Raw genomic sequence first — 16,422 nt, forward strand, 5'->3', positions numbered from 1 at the left:
ATGTACATATATTTGTACATATACATAGTATATATATGTATGTACTACAGTATATATATGTACATATATTTGTACATATACATAGTAGGAATCAGACTAAAAAAGAACTTAATAAAACTTGAAAGAGATTTTTTAAATGTACTTTGCATCATTTGATACGTATATATAAATATTTAAAAAATATAAGGAAGTAGAATTTTTCGTGTTTTAGGATAATTTTCAAATGTTTGTACATACCACTGATGAGTTAATATGGCAGTGGACAACTACAATGCAAAAAAGTTATTAATTCGATATGTAATTTATATTTCAAGGATATAACAAGATATATATACCTGATTAGTTGCGACCCAAATTGTAACATAGTGAAAGGTAGAGCTTTGCCACAAGATTCCAGAAAGTGTTATATAAATAATTATTTCTGTAATGTTCAATGCACCTGATACATACTTAAAAAGACCATCATGTGGTATTTTATATACTGCATAATTAATCTTCCCATCTTTATCTTTTCGTAAATTATTAAGAACAATATTTGCTTTGAGCTGTATATATGATGATGATATAAAAATAAGTGTACATAGCAATTGAAAGTATGTGATCTTCCTCAAAGAAAAATTTCCTTTCGAACCTATATAAAAAGTTAATAGACTTAGCATAAATTGAATCGCAATTAATTAAGAAAGTAATGGCAATTAAAAACATTTCAGTATATAATTACCTTTGGCAAATCCTTCAGATTCACCTATAATTGCTATCAAGGATCCTATATAATGAGCAATTCCAACTATATAATGACAAATGTTTATCTTTTTGTCACTAAAAATATTTACACAATGTGTTTCATATAATCGTTTCCATAAATGCAGAGTAAAAAGTAAAGCAGCTATAAACGTGCTTTCTGGTGATACTAAAAAATACGACTATTAAAATAAAAACTGTTGAAAATGAGATATATGAGTTTACAATTAGTTTTACCTAGTTGTTGTCTAAATGATCCTAAACAAACGTTTAACATCCATGTAATGTATTGAGGGATATTGTTATTCCATAAATATTTGTTAACAACTAAGTATAATACATAACTTGAAGCTGGTGCAGCAAAACGATAAAAATCTTTAAACCGTCTAAAACATTACAGATCAATTCTCGTATAAATATATCATTAAATTAGTAAAACATAATATTTTAAGCTATTACTTATTAATATGATTATTACTACTATTTACCTTTTAGGTATTTCAAGTTCTACAAGTAGTGATTGATGAACGTTATTAGAAAATTTCCCGTAACGGTACGTGCGCGATATTAATACAGGTAAATAGGATTCCATATAGAAAAGGAGAAACCCACAAATACCTGTGAATATTGAACAGAAGATGAACCAGATACGGATAATATTTGTCAGCATATTGCACTAATGCCGGCTAAAACTTAACTGTACCGGATCAACATTACACATGTTCAAGTATATAACGTCAATGAGGTTGGCCCCTCTTCTCTAACCCGAATACCGTAACGGAGAAACAAGAATTTTCTTCAAGATTCTTTAAAAGAAAACTCAAGTCGATCGCATATTGCCAGCTAAGTAAACAAGTATATAACAATACTGATTGCGTGATGGCCGATGACTTCCGTCTGCTGAAAAGTGCATTTTCAACAGGAAGTTTCCCGCGGAAAAATCAGCAAAATTCGAAAATTAAGCGACACCTGTGCAGAAAAATGCGTGCATACGTCCTCATTAACGTCCTCAACCTATACGCTATTTGCTCTACTTATGCGACCAAGGTTAAGTTAAAGTGCAAACATACAGATAAAATAAAGATTATTTTGCAACATGTGTATATATTTTAATTAATAAAAAGGTAGCTTAAATGAACATAGGACAAACATATACAAATGCTCTTTAAATCTCGTATAAGTTCAGCTTTATGTTCTGTTTTACATTCACTCATGGCTTCAAAGTATATATAGGAAGAAAAGAAGTTACTTCGCTATCGATAACGATGTGCGATCAGCTTGAGCACTTCTATAAAAGATGGCGCTACCAGTATAAATATTTAAATTTTTAAATCCGATGGTACCTACTTTAAGTATCTCCAATTTACATTTTATACGTTGCGTTGGAATGCTACATAATATGAATTCTTTAAATTATCCCGACTATTTAATTGTTTCCAGTTATATGTATCACAAGACTAAAGATAGAGGAAGGTAATTTTAAAAAATCAATTTAGTTAACTCTTCAATCAACCAGTATTAATTTAATTTTATGCTTATGGAAAATACAGCATGTTCAAGTAGTCTAAAATGCAAAACTTGTTAACGTTTCTGAGAGATTCGTCTCTCCAAAATCAAGCAAAATCCATTACATATTGAGTCTACGCGTTGTTGGGGCCTTGAATTATTCGTGACCCATTCTAAATTTTGTTTGCCCTTTTTTAGGCTTGTAAACTTCAGGTCGAATTAATGAGAGGAACCTATTGGTGACTAACGCGTTATACTTACTTCAATATCGTCAAGTAGAAATATGAATTATAAAGTGGCAAAGTAGTGGAGGACTGAAAGAAGGCTGCAAGGTAGCATCAAACCGCAGAGTAGCCGGGCGTCGTTCGAGCTAATGGTTGCAGGACGTCGTTCGCGTGGAGGTGAGGCGAGGGCGCTGCGATGGAAACTCAGGATAAGGGTGGCTTGTTGAGTAAGCCGATTAGAGCATCACGGCAGTCAGCGGTGCCTCGTGCAGCGTTCTGCTGTTCCTGCCGCTACTGGTGCACAGAACGTGGATATGCCAGGCAGAGACATTAAAATCGCATCAAATATGTAGAGCCACCCTCTCCCTCTACCCCTCCATACCAGCAGATGCGGGAGCCACTCGACATCCGTGCAAGTAAAAAGCTTGCCTACCCTGGAAGTCGTTTCGCTCGTTCCTTCTCCTTTCTCGCCCTTGTCTTCAACCCGATGCGGTGTATTTTATGGATGGTCCGGTGGAGATTCGTGGATACGCGAATTTTTCAAAGGAAATTCTTGGGAAAAGCTTCTCCGTCGATCTCTCGTTGAACAACGAGCGGACGCTTTTTAATGACGGATGTAATTAAGCAGAAAATTGTAATTTAATCTAAAGTGCGTATTAACTTACGGATAGCCTAGTAACTCGAAATATTGGAACTATCAACGAGCAGATTTGCACGTGTAGCACAGAATACAGGTGCACGTACTCGCTCGATTCGCATGGAACGTGCAGAGTATGGAGAAGCGAGATTTTAGCGTTCTGTAATTCGAGTATCGGCCGGCGTAACGGTGTTTTCAGACGTTCGTGCATACGTAGCCGGAAGCGGAGAGTGCAACACGTGGTAAAATGTTTCGCCGAGTATCAAATAATCATGGGAAATCCGTATCGACCGACTTATCCCACGTTAATACCTATATTTTATGCTCACCGCAAGCGGTAATAGTCCATGCGATGTTTGCACGTAATAATGGATCATTTGCCATTTGTTTTCGTTTCTTCCGCCAATAGAATGATTACGTTGAGCATGAAATTTTGAACTTACCCCCTTGTGAAAATAAGCGATCGATCGTGTGTTTTTAACGTTTTGTATCGTGAGTACAGTACGTTAAGGACAGGATGCTGACCACGAGCATCGATTTGAGTAATTTGTTTTATTTAAAAATATATTATTAATATATTTTTGTCACCTTTCATCATCGACTGTGCAGTATTTGTATAGTTAGTACAATTTAGTAGTGGATTACGTTTTGTTCTGGTACTTGTCTAATCGGCTCTTTCAACGAAAGGGTTGCTTAACCATTCCTTAGGAAAAGCATTTCGATGGTGGTAAAATTGAAGAAACCGGCGACGATTTTGTTGATTGTTGATTGGCATTGGTCTGGCGAACGTCTTGACGAGACCTCAACAGGCTCTCGTCCAATTACAGTATACGATTGTCCAGGCTGAACGGTTCCCAAGGGTGAGGATTAACTACGAAAATCGGCTGAAGCCTCTACACGTTCACACGTAAGTCCATTGACGTCGACGTCGAAATGTGGTCTCGTACGGTGAATCCATCAGCGGCGTGAAATTATTTATGACGATTAATCGAACATACTCCGCTGCTAATTAAGTAAGAAGATCAAGAGATTACGGTGTGGCCACGGAATCTCTGGCCTCAAGTACTTTTGCGCCACATGCTTAATATCGACTTATTGCGGAACCGATGCCGTATTTATTTATTTCCAGTTCATCTTTTTGTTTTTATATTTTTAAGAAAACATGACACGGTGCAGCAAACGTGTCCTCACAGCTTCTTATTAAATATTAATTTGATCGAAACTTATCAAAACCACATTATGGGACAAATTCCATCTTACCTTCGAGCCCGTTACCTCTGATTTTAGGTACTTTAATTTGTCCTTCCTAACATTTATATTTTTCAGATCAGGCACGGAATTTTACAAATAAATTCCTTTCAAATGGACTACTACGCGTACGGACTACTGTGAAATAAAACATGTTATGTCGCAAGAAAGTTACGACGGGTCACGCAAAACTTGATCGCGCGGCAAGAAAGAGATCTGAAGGCAAGAAATAACTGCGGGGTAGGAATCTGCTAAAAGGGTGGCATTCCCTATTAAAGAATCGACAGGAACGACATGATTCGCTGGCTGCGAGGCAGTGTGTACCGACACGTAACAGCTATACACATTCATTACTTACGCGGTCGACGGGGCGGTGAGCGTTTACGCGAGCACGCGCCAGAATTCAGAATTCCACCGGAGTGGTGGCAATCGCGTTGAATGGTGGGAGCAGGAGGCCGGAGGATGTCCGACCAATAAGAATTGCGGACAGATCGAGCTCCCGGGCGGAGCATTCGAATATACCAGACGGCGCGTTGGCGTTATTCTGTCAAACGGCGTCCAGCCGCCGAAGGAGAAGGTGGTGTGTATCGTACTCGAAGAGACTTCGAGGGACAACTTCGAGAGAAGTCTCCTTTGGTGACTGAGTGACGAGAATCCTCAGGCATCATTGCACAGTCGTTACCGAAAGAAGAACCTCTTGGTTGTGTACTTACGTTAAACAAGGTTGTGGTTCCGAGGAACGGAATAAAATGGAAACTGCAGACATCTCGAACGCATGGTCCGATTAAAGGTTACCGTAAGGAAGGAGATATTCGGCAGAAACGAACATCAGTATGTTACACAGTTCGTTGCCACGGGCGTTTTTGGCCCCTGGCCTGAATTACCTGGGTTACTACGGTGACGAGATCCATCAACATCCGTATGGTGCGACCACCAGCTGGCACATTCCTATGGAGAACCACTCGATCTACTCGAGGGTCCCTGACCATCACGTTCTTCAAACTTGGGATCTGTCCAGATCGTCGACTCCGTGTCCCCTGGACTTGTCTCTGAAACCGCCGCCCACGCCGAGCACACCGAAAACCGAGGATTCCATCGAATTGGATTCGAAGAAAGATCACAGATTACTGGACGAGACGCAAAAAGAATCGGAAAGCGTCGCCTACAGAAGGAGCAGTGACGAATCGAGTCCACTGGTGGGTGAGGATTTCGACACCGTTCCTCGAAGTTCGTCCGTACACAGTCATTCGAGCAGCTACGAGCAATTGCTCTCGAAGAAAGAATCTCTGCAAGTTCAAGAGCCGACAGACAAGGCTTGCACTCTCGACGATGCTACCAGACAGATACTTCCCTTCGGTTCGACCAACGAAATCACCTCGAAATATTACACGCACAACCAAAAGCTGCTATTGACCAGTCCCAGACAGCTACAGTCGGTACCGGGATATCACCAACAGCTCCTACTGACGCCGCAACATCCCTTGCAAGGGATACAGCACGCGCCCATGACTCCACCGAGTACACCATCGCCTCCGCAGTGTCCCAGAAGGAAAGTACGAGAGGAGGACTCGAGTCCAGCATCGGCGACCAGCAACGCAGGCGTGTCCACCGGGTCCAGATCGAATTCGACCGAAAAATACCTGCAAAGACCGAAAAAGAAACACGCCAGACGATTGAAGTTCGACGAGGATACCAGCAGTCCCGTATCGGGCACCGTGATCCTCGGCCCTGACGAGGCTGTAGTTACCGGCGACATCGATCCGGCCTTCAACATCGTTGAAGTCACCGAGGAGGCGCGGGCGGAACTGGCCAAGATCGAGAACAGGCTCGGTCCCTATCAATGCAAGCTTTGCCGGCAATTGCACGAAGACGCGTTCCAGTTGGCCCAGCACAGGTGCTCCAGGATAGCTCACGTCGAGTACAGATGCCCTGAATGCGACAAGAGGTTCTCGTGCCCGGCGAACTTGGCTTCCCATCGGCGCTGGCACAAGCCGAGAATAGCCAACGGCGAGCAATCCTCCACCACGGCCACCATCGAGATACCTTGCACCAGGTGCGACGCGAAGTTCACCAGGCAGGCCGCGTTGAGGAAGCATTTGGCCAGCCAGCATCCAGAGACGAACAACAACAACAACAACAACAACGTCGTGCTGGACGCGCAAGGGCCTGCTGCGGGTAAGACTGACGTTGTTCAGGTGGTTTCCGATGCCACCTTGAACACCGAGATACCCTGACACCAGTTCCCCGCGAGACCTTTGCCTAGAAGGCCAGGGCTCTACTGGAGATTCGGTCTTGACTTGTAAAATGCCGAGTCTCTTCTAGTGGATGACCCTTGGTTTTGTTACATCCGATCGTTTCATGTTTCGAGAGTGGCATTTCTTTTTGGTAAATGTCACAGTTCTTTGCTTCTTTGCATTCCTATTTGTTTTTTTCTTTTTATTATTATTAATGGCATTTCTCGGATTATTAGACAGTTTTAAGGGTATAGATACGATTATATGTATATGATTTAAGAATGAATTTTATTGTTTTACTTTTTTTCGTTTTTATATGGGGCTTGTATGATATAAGTGCAATTTTATGTTAGTATTTCCTGCTGTCTTGTACGATCATTAAATCTCGCCTGGTAAATTACGAGACATTTGGATTTAACTGATGTCATATAGAGGGGATAATGGTGGAGTATCTGAATGTGCAATTTTTGAATGTTAGCGATAACAGAAATTTTTTAAATGTTGCTGCTTTTCTAAAAATCAATTTATCTCAATTCTATCGTTACACATTTAAACTGATAAAAGAATGCCATCGATTTAAAGTCATAAAATGGTAAAACAAACCAGAAACATTTTAGAAACCGTCACAGGAACACCATTAGAAGCGTGTATAGTAACGGAACAGAAGTAAATTTCAATATAACGACCATCTAACGATGACGTTTCGGTTCTCATAAGCTCGAGACAATAATTGCCGGCGCAGCGGAACAGTTATACGCGTATCACGCGCGAACAACACGTAAGGGTTGGAAAGGTGGGCGAATTGAACTGTAAATTTGCATAGAATTAGAAGTAGCGAAGCAGCAAGGTTAATGCGATGTTGCGTGCGATGTAAATCTGTAGATATTAACGAGAGGCAGGCTCTAAACCGTGGACTGCGCGTGTATATATGCCATGTGGCAATTTATCTGTGTTGTAATATTTATCGAGACCCGTGACCCCTCATTTCTCGTTCTAGTTTAAACGAATATACGAATAGGTGTACCCTAGGAATTAGATGTAATTCATCAATTAAATCATCGATCTGTATAACACGGATCGTGATCATACAGCTGAATATCAAAGATAGTTAAGGTGATTTATAAAAATCGTGCGCATCTAGTCGATAGTTCGCCGTTGCTGATTGATTAATAATTTATACACATAAAGTATTATATGATAGGGTAGGTAGATAGCTTTAAGTCGTTGAAATTGAATTAACTCTTTACGGTTCCACATTCGATTCCAACTGGTTGATATTCGATATGAACTAGATACTTTCAAAAGGTACCAATAATTCATATTTTTGAACTCGGTAATTCCATTCCAATTGAATTGATTTTTACTGCAGGAGGACATGTTTTACACATCAAACCTAATAGTGACTTTGCGAGTTATATATATAATAAATGATAAAAAATTAGGTATAATTAATTTTTTTCATGGTTTTAACTACGCTTTAGTAATATTTTTGTAACATACTTGTACGTATTCAATCCCTGGAAGTACAGTTAAAAAATACCTAGTAATCCTTTCAATTTCGATGCATCTATGTTCAATGTTACGTTTAAGTACCATTGTCTCTTCTTTCAAATTTTATAACAACGATTATTGAAGAATTGAAGTTACACAGAACGTGTACGCGTTCGTGAACGATGGCTTCTAATTTCTAGTCGAAAAACTTAATCTAAGGATCATTGCCAAATCGTAGCAATTGTATCTAGTCAGAGCTCGGGAAAGTATTCACTGTTGCAAAATGTACTCTTGTAAGGTGTATCATAACGTTTAGATAGGAATCTGTATGCATTCGTAATCGATCGAAGCATGAAGTCTTTCGAATTGTTTCTATATCTATGTAGCTCGCATAAGTGTATCGGGACACATACTTATTTAAAATTAAGCATTTTGTAAAATATTTTCTTCCTAGTATTATACGATACATAGGTAATAGCATCAAGCATAGAATATTTAGTAATTACTATTACATCGCTATCAACGTTTGTTATCTATTCCTTCAATAATTGTGTTTGTTACACGTGTACGACTTGAAATGACAGTGAAACAGTATTTTCTAGATGTTGCGTTCTTGCGGCATATTTGGAAGGTTTTTTTATTACAACAAGGTATCCATTGTTTATTAGAGTAATTAAATAATTATTAGAGAACACCTGCAAAATCAGAACCATCGATTCAGTGTCACTTTGGGTCATCAACACTGCACAATGAAACAATTTTCAGTTCGTTTTATTTTTCAGTTTCGCATTATCCTTTATTCTACTCGTTTAGAATAAAAGAGTATGATCTAGTCCAAGCGTAAAGTAAAAACGTAGGTGTCTTTTATGCTAAGGTAGTTGATAAAATAGTCGAGAACAATCACGCGAATTTACAGAATGATTGCTGCGTATTCATAAAAATAGTCGTCTATCTTCTAAATAACTATGTCGTCCGGTATAGCAAGGCATAATTAAACATTCTGATTGAACGTGAGGAACCATGAGAAATGATGGTATGGCTCACTGTAATACCAACTATTCGCGTAACAACGATGTCCAACGAACGAACGATGGAAGTAGGACATCGTGCAAAGATAAACGTATACATATACATATCTAGATGAACGTGGTGAATATTAATTAAAGAAAATCTAGTCTAGTGGAACTACGTAGTCGTGAATATTATCTCTGGAAAGTGATAAGTCTGTCGATAAATGGTACGAGAATTTCGTAAAAAAAGGGGTAAACGACTACCTGTATAGCTGTATCTTTCGTTCGTCGTTAAAGCATACGTGTAATCATTTAAGCGACTATAAAACATGACCGTCAACCAACGAGGCAATTGTACATGTACATATGTATGCGTCAGGAATGTATGCAAGGAATGCAAAATAAATGGATTTTTCGTGAACGTCAAAGTTATAGTGTCACAGATTGTCATTAACACGCGACCAGTTTTAGATTGTTACAAAAATCAGTGTCTAACTGTAATGAAACAAATGCCGGAAGGAACGAGGAGCATATAAATGGTCCCGTAATACCATTCGTGATAGCACAACAGGTTGCGTGTGTTTCTTCAGGCGTACAAGAAGACTAATGCTCTTATGTAATTGAAATAAGAATAACATCTTAATTTTTCTTTCATTTGTATCATTGCTAATGAAAAGTGAGAATGAGAATTGTAAAAGTTATCGCTATAAAATTTGAATCACTTGAATGATTGTAAAATTGATAAAATATTTGTAATAATCTTGTGTGCGATATATGCATCTGTATTTATAAATATGTATAATAACAAAGCGTCTCCATCTAAGCTTGGTGCTATCGCACATTTCTAAAGCCGCAAGTAATAGTTGGTTACATGTAACGTAGATTAATTCCGATACGTGTTTTTTGTTCATATCTGTATATAAAAATTTCATTTCACGTAAATATACATATCTTAAAATTGAATTTCTCTTTTATAACCATTTAATTACCTCTGCATGATGCGAGAGAATATCAGTTGTTAAATAATCTTCTAAAATGCGTATGTTCCCTTTTGTGTAGATTCACAAATACTTTTAAGTGATAATAATAGATTATTCAGGCATAGAAATGTAAAATGCTTGCTATTATTAATAAGAGAGAGAATTTTCCACGGTAAGTGTTTTAAAGTTAGTTCAAGTCATCTTTAAACGTGAAGTCTGTTTCTTGAACATTATAGAGACTTCTCCCTGGTCCAACGACCACGTCCGTGAATTAATAGCCATAATTCCGTGGCTAATTGATTTTTGTTGATCCGTTAGAAACTGCGTAAAGATCAATAACACATACGTAGTAAACGTTCAGTGATCCAAATCAGTATTGTCGACGGATGACGTCCTTCCACGTAACTTGGCCGCGTGTGCCGGCATAATGCCTCGAAGTAGAATCCACAGAGGGATTGCTGGCTCTGTAATCTGCACAGTGCCTTTGTACTCGCCGAATAAAGAGATCTGTCGCGCCCTTGCCGTTCGACAGAGGCCATTAAATCCGCGAAGCTGATTTTTCGAAATTCCCGCTTCTCGAGACCACGAAGGTCTGTTTAAACCTACCGACTGTACACGAATTCCCTCGTCCTTTTGCGCCGATAATAAGACTTAAAGGCGATGCGATAGATATCTAGAAAGTAATCGTTGATCTTCTTCGTATAACTTTGATGAGATTTTAATAGCGTAAACAGATCAGAAGGAATTTTGGAAAGTATAATAAATCGTCAATTTTATAAGCATGAAATCAAAATGTGCCACATCTTCGCACCGATGCACTTTTACCTTACAGAAGGGAGTTTCCAATGGCGAATAGGAATATAATAACGCTTCCTTTCCGTGGTTCCTCTTTGAGGACCAGGAATTTGATTCCCAGTGCATTTCTAGCGCATTAAGTCACCCAAAGGATCACACCAGCAATCGCGAAAGGTCGCCTGTCGAAATCGAAAGATCCACTTATTGTTACTCTCCCCCGTTTTACGCTGTTTTCGTCTTCCTATCGTAGATCGATCGACTGACGAAGAGGCTACGATTCAGAAAAGGTTGGATACACCTCCGTAGTATCCGAGTGCGCCGCTGCAGCAAGCAATTTCGCAATTTTTCTTCGCGACTTTGTCATCTTCGCTTTGCTATTCGTCGGGCCGAAATACAATTTCCCCGGGTGCGTTGGATAAGAAAGCGTCCGAGGAAGAGAGAGAGAGAGAGAGAAAGGAGCTTCTCCTGAGTGTAGCAGCATAGTCCTTTATCGACGTGTCTTCGAAGAATTTTCAGAATCGCTTTCTCCCGTGGGAAACTCCCCCTTGGCGTGTCACACGTATCCATCTCCACCTGTGCGCTCGTGGGTGTCTGTTTCTACACTGGTGTGCGTGTCGGTTGGAAAATTAGTCTGAAAACGTCGAATTTTGTAAAGTTAAAGATTTTTGAAATTTGTATGCATTTTGTTTGGATGAAATGCTCGTATCTCAGTGGTATATTTTCATCTTCAACGTATATCCTAAATAATAATTCTATAGTTGTTGAAGCCTTTTTGTATCTAATCTAGACGATGATTGAGTATGCCACTCGAATATACCCGAACATTAAAGTTACTCGGTATATGCTTGCACAGTATTTGAAAGACGGCCGTGCAAATAGAAAACGGTGCTTTTATCATTAGGTAAACAATCGTGGCTATAGTCCGCGAATCGTGGTGGCACAATATCGCCTCGATATCTCGTAAACGGCAAACATCTGTGGGATAATAACTGTAAAAGCTTTGGGAAAGCATGTCTCGGAAAATCTCTGCCGCTCTTCGGCACGCTGAATTTCTCGGAAGAGAAATTCTCGCCTCGAGCATTCCGAGTATCTTCTTGATTCACGTATGTACCCACCAAATCTTCTATATGTTGTACAATATCATAAAACGAATAACACGCGGTGAGATTCGCTGCAATCGGTTTAACAGTTTACTTTCCTCAAAATTCGTATAAACAGCTCCAACATTTTTAAATAAAGAAAGTGTTTGGTACATTTTCATTGGTGGACATTGCCGTCTTTTAAGTAGAAAAACGTGCGAGAATGAAATTTGTCACTCGCTTAAATTCACTTTCACACAGGGCGCATCGCCTTTGGTATTATTTCATCTAGGGGTATTAGAGTACGATTGCCTTCGAAGCCGAAAATTGCTTTGACCCGACCCTAAGGATGTCTTCGTCCGTCACCAGCCTTCATCCATCCTTCGACTATTCTCGTAACATCTCCGTGGATCAATTGATTCTTTCGCCAATATTTCCCCCGTTCTGGCCCGGGTTTTTAATGGGATATTGAGAAAAGTCGGAGACCTTTGTGTGCGCGGATTCATTTTATTCCCATTAGCTGACACGAATGTGGAACCATTGTAGCGCTGTAAGATAAATTGTAACAAGTTCCAAAAAGTAGTTACATGTACGATGGATTTCAAGTTATTACCATAATTTTCGGATAATGTAAGAGAAGTGGGATCTTTTTTAAAATCGTAGACTGGAAGACTGTGTCTCAAAGGGTGTACGTCCTCGACGAACTTCTTCTACGGGCGCACGCTAACGGAGGCATCGAGGATCCTCGTGTGTCCCACATAGCGGATCTGAGATTACCGTGATATTTATTTCTCCCTTTGTATAGACTTCCTTGCTACGACAGAACGAACTGGTGTGGGCATATATATATAGTATATCAAAGAACTCCCGGGAATTAGATATCGTAGACTCGGTGTAAGATGCTTTTCCACGGCTGATCCTCCTTTACGTGAATGCGGATTTCTCCGATGCTTGAATCCAACCACCATTCTCCCCTAACCCCCACGGCCTTCGTCTTTTCTTCTCTTCTCTGTCTCTTTCGATCCGCCACCGCGTGTACTCGAGTAATTATGCTCCTTTCGACCGTGATTTTTATTAGACCAACCTCTACTACATGTGCGTACACATGTATCAGCTACGTGTCTTCGACATGTTCGATTTAAAGTTGATTAAAATGATACAGAGGAATGAACTATATATAATTCGCGTGTAGACTTCTTCATTTATGCACCCTCATCGACGTATCGTAAAGATAGGGAACGTTAAGGTTCACGCCTTCACAAAGACGCATGTGATCCTAGGTTCTGTTTTACGCATAAAAAATTTAACAATACCATGGGATATCGATTTTCAGTGCAATATCGCGAACATTCCTGGATGCCTGCGGTTTGCATTCGTAATTCAAAGCTGTTGTGCTTCCCGCTATGCCACGTTAAAATTATCCAATGATTTAAAACAATGTAGAAAATAAACGTACTATTTATTCAACAATTATTATCATAAAATGATTTTTCTAAAGAATCTCTAAATAAATGCAATCATTAAGTACGTAACGACAATCGAAATAACGCAATCATAAAATAATTATAATCACAAAAGCTGGATCCACACACTCGTCACTTGATTAATTCTGTATAACTCATATATATCGAACGTTAAATACGGATGAATATGCGAACGCAATTGAATCTCTCGTTCAAATTCTTTTTCGACTCGATCGCCTTCCCTTATCGTTAAGAGTTTCGAGGGTTGACGATCGAGTAACAGAAACGTTCAAAGACGATGGCACGATCCAACCGAGGTTACAATCGAAAAGTAGAAAAAAGGAAAAAAAGAGGAAACGAAGAAGACAGGTGAACTGGATGCGTGTAAACAAAAGGAAAGGAAAGTAATTTCCAAGAAATGAAGAGCAACCAGTTTACGAACGCAAAGCGAGATTCCTTTTGATCGGTGCCGTCCGTCCGTTCGCGACATCAGTTTTTCTAACAAACTTCCCTGGACCCCTCTTTGACAGAAGTACGATTGTTCCGCTGTTGGGCTACTGATACGGACCTGTCCGAGAAAAGAGATGGAGATGGGAAATGGAAGAGAGATTCCTTTTCGAACCTGTGCGAAACGAGGAAAAGGCCTGTCCTGTCCAGTCTGTTGGTCGTTTATGCATTTCCGCTCGGCTGGCTATCGAGTACGCTCTCGTCGTACGACTCCCTTCAAAGGAAACCACAGTACAGAGACGGTCAGTCTCGTCTAATGATGTGGTCGAACTCCTGTTGGACCAGCCGAGAATCGACGTGTCTCCACATTTTGATTGTTGTGGCGTCTCTGAGCATTTTGGTCACCTCAGGGTTCTCACTCTTGGCGCCCTTTCGTTTAACCTTCTCGTTTTGCGTTTTCATTGCTAGCTTGTCGACTCGTTTGCATTCTGGTACGTAGACACAGGTACTGGATTGTCTTGCTGATAGCGTGGAAGACTTTTGCTCTGGGAAATTTTTTACAAAAATTATTCAATGCGAAATTATAGAGGATTGATGTTCGAACGTGACGATCAGTGGGTGATATTTACGTTGGGTTTAAGAGGAAGCTAATTCCAGTTTTCGTCTTATCTAGTGACAATTCTCGAAACTATGCTTTAAGTGTACGAATTGTTTGATCCTCTTGGCAAGCTATAAATGATCCATTTCGGAATCGGAGAACGAGAATAAAGGTGGTGTGGAACTGCTTATCATCCAGTCGTCCTCGTCGTTCAATCGTGGAGAAGATTGATATTTGCATGCAGAACTTCGTTTCAAGATACATTCCGATACTTTGTTCACCTATTATTTTATTTGTCATACGTCACGCTTTTGGCATGTGAACGTTGGCGTGGTAGATTGTCACGCAAAGTTATAAACCTGCAGGCGTACCTGTTGGCTGTTCTTTCGACGTCTCTTCTCGTGTCTACGTCTCGCAGGATTCTCCATATGCCTCAATTTAGTTCTCGCCCTTCTCTCAGTGAGTATAAGATTCTCCGTGAACTTTTTCACCGCGATATCCACCCTTCGATTCAGCGAATCATCCGAGCAGCTGCTGTCTGTGTTGAAATCGCAAGTAGTTAATAGATCGACTTCTCTCGGCCAGCAATTCCGTTCTCCTGCGCTTTTCTTCGCAGTTTTACGTCGAAACCTCTCCTTTGGTATAGCCTGAAGATGATCACGCGAACAATCGGTCAAGATCCCGGAATCCAACGATTCAGTGATCAATTTCGACGAATTCGTTAAATTCGGCGTGGAATTCCGTTGGTAACAACACACACTGTACGAATTTACTAACGCCCTGTTCAGAAATTCTCTAGCGTCGTTTGGAAACTCATTTTTCTTCCTTGATACTTTTAAATCTCCATCGTACGCTACACTAGTATCAATCGAGTAAGTTTCGGATAATGTGTTGAACGAATTACTGTGCGAGGATTCCAATTTTGTGAGGGAAACGTTACTAGCGGTACAGTACTCGATGGAGGAGCTTTGGCTGCATTCTTGGTCTCTTAAGTCTGAATTTGCCAATCGAACGGAAGAAGTACGCGTTAAATTCGTTTTAATCAATTGCTTCCTTAATTCTTTCATCGTATGCTGTTTCATCGCCGACGCTGACATTGCCATCGATTCTGACGTCTTTGGATTATCATGTAACGTGTATCGATTCGATGTCAATTCAGAAGGAAGCTGATTCGTTTCTGAAATATCAATCGCAGAGGTTGCATCAAGAAAAAGGTCATTTTCTAGATCAACGTCGTTCAATGAAAAATAATCATCGTAGTCCTCTTCTAGTCGCTTCTTGACGTTACCAAGAATCATTAGCTCAGACGTCTTGTCCTCTAATAAGTAGTTTCGGGATTCCCACGATGTGTCCAAAGTTTCGAAAGAACTCGCGTTTGATTTAATCACGAGAGAATTTTCAATAACGATTTTGCCTCTACCTTGTACGTAACTTTCGTTACGCGTAAAATATTTGTCGTTGGAATTGCGTACCCGAGAACCACTATTTTCATCATCGCTCAACATTGAAGACCCATTTCTAGCTGTATTATTACACTTTCGATAAATTGTAGTCAAATCTTTACGCGTGCAATTTCTCACCTTCTCGGATCTAGAAAATTGTTTTCCCAAAGAATTCATATTGTTCACTGTTCCAATCTTTTTATCTTTGACAAACTTTTGTTTGTCATTATTAACATTCGAGCTATTGCTATTTTCGAATTGAGACACGCGTTCTTTCGTGTTGGCCTTATCGCCTTTCCTCGAGGAATCCTTCGTATCATACATTTTCAATCTCTTTCTTGCTTCCCTTCTGTTACGTATTTCATTTTTTCTCCTTACTTCCTTCATGTATCGCGTTTCTAAAATTTCCACGTTAGTTTTACTTTTTTCCCTATTAAAATCTGCCCGATTAGTCGTGAAGATCGTTTCAATATCGTTAGGTGGCGACGAGTATACTGACAGGGGTCCAACGTTTTCTTTTTGATCAT

The 16,422-nt window shown here is 39.9% G+C and overlaps 3 protein-coding genes across 3 annotated transcripts; 1 reads left to right on the forward strand and 2 right to left on the reverse strand.

Moving 5' to 3' along the window:
- Nucleotides 1–124: 124 nt before the first annotated feature.
- Nucleotides 125–1,421, reverse strand: LOC143423000 (polyprenal reductase). Its single transcript, XM_076894031.1, has 5 exons — nt 1,230–1,421; nt 979–1,127; nt 722–910; nt 336–631; nt 125–266 (listed from the first exon to the last, which is right to left on the reverse strand). Exons 1-5 carry the CDS (start codon nt 1,409–1,411, stop codon nt 174–176), a joined length of 909 nt encoding a protein of 302 aa, XP_076750146.1. The 5' UTR covers nt 1,412–1,421; the 3' UTR covers nt 125–173.
- A 3,594-nt stretch (nt 1,422–5,015) lies between these two features.
- On the forward strand, nt 5,016–6,621 carry LOC143422992 (uncharacterized). The gene has a single exon (XM_076894019.1). The coding sequence runs from the start codon at nt 5,190–5,192 to the stop codon at nt 6,588–6,590; it is 1,401 nt and encodes a 466-aa protein (XP_076750134.1). The 5' UTR covers nt 5,016–5,189; the 3' UTR covers nt 6,591–6,621.
- Nucleotides 6,622–14,584: 7,963 nt separating this feature from the next.
- Nucleotides 14,585–15,751, reverse strand: LOC143422996 (uncharacterized). The gene is made up of 2 exons (XM_076894024.1): nt 14,825–15,751; nt 14,585–14,734 (listed from the first exon to the last, which is right to left on the reverse strand). The coding sequence occupies exons 1-2, from the start codon at nt 15,749–15,751 to the stop codon at nt 14,585–14,587; spliced, it is 1,077 nt and encodes a 358-aa protein (XP_076750139.1).
- Between the last annotated feature and the right edge of the window lie 671 nt (nt 15,752–16,422).

The sequence above is a fragment of the Xylocopa sonorina genome, chromosome 4 (genome assembly GCF_050948175.1).
Source record: "Xylocopa sonorina isolate GNS202 chromosome 4, iyXylSono1_principal, whole genome shotgun sequence".
Lineage (NCBI taxonomy): Eukaryota > Metazoa > Arthropoda > Insecta > Hymenoptera > Apidae > Xylocopa > Xylocopa sonorina.

What these genes read in the sequence shown, in the direction of transcription:
- LOC143422992 (XM_076894019.1), top strand. Translation starts at nt 5,190, where the DNA reads ATGTTACACAGTTCGTTGCCACGGGCGTTTTTGGCCCCTGGCCTGAAT.
- LOC143422996 (XM_076894024.1), bottom strand. Translation starts at nt 15,751, where the DNA reads ATGATTCTTGGTAACGTCAAGAAGCGACTAGAAGAGGACTACGATGAT. An exon ending in GTCGAAAGAACAGCCAACAG is followed by an intron (nt 14,735 to 14,824) that starts GTACGCCTGCAG and finishes ATAAAATAATAG; the next exon opens with GTGAACAAAGTATCGGAATG.
- LOC143423000 (XM_076894031.1), bottom strand. Translation starts at nt 1,411, where the DNA reads ATGCTGACAAATATTATCCGTATCTGGTTCATCTTCTGTTCAATATTC. An exon ending in ATCATTTAGACAACAACTAG is followed by an intron (nt 911 to 978) that starts GTAAAACTAATT and finishes CGTATTTTTTAG; the next exon opens with TATCACCAGAAAGCACGTTT. An exon ending in TTTGGGTCGCAACTAATCAG is followed by an intron (nt 267 to 335) that starts GTATATATATCT and finishes TTTGCATTGTAG; the next exon opens with TTGTCCACTGCCATATTAAC.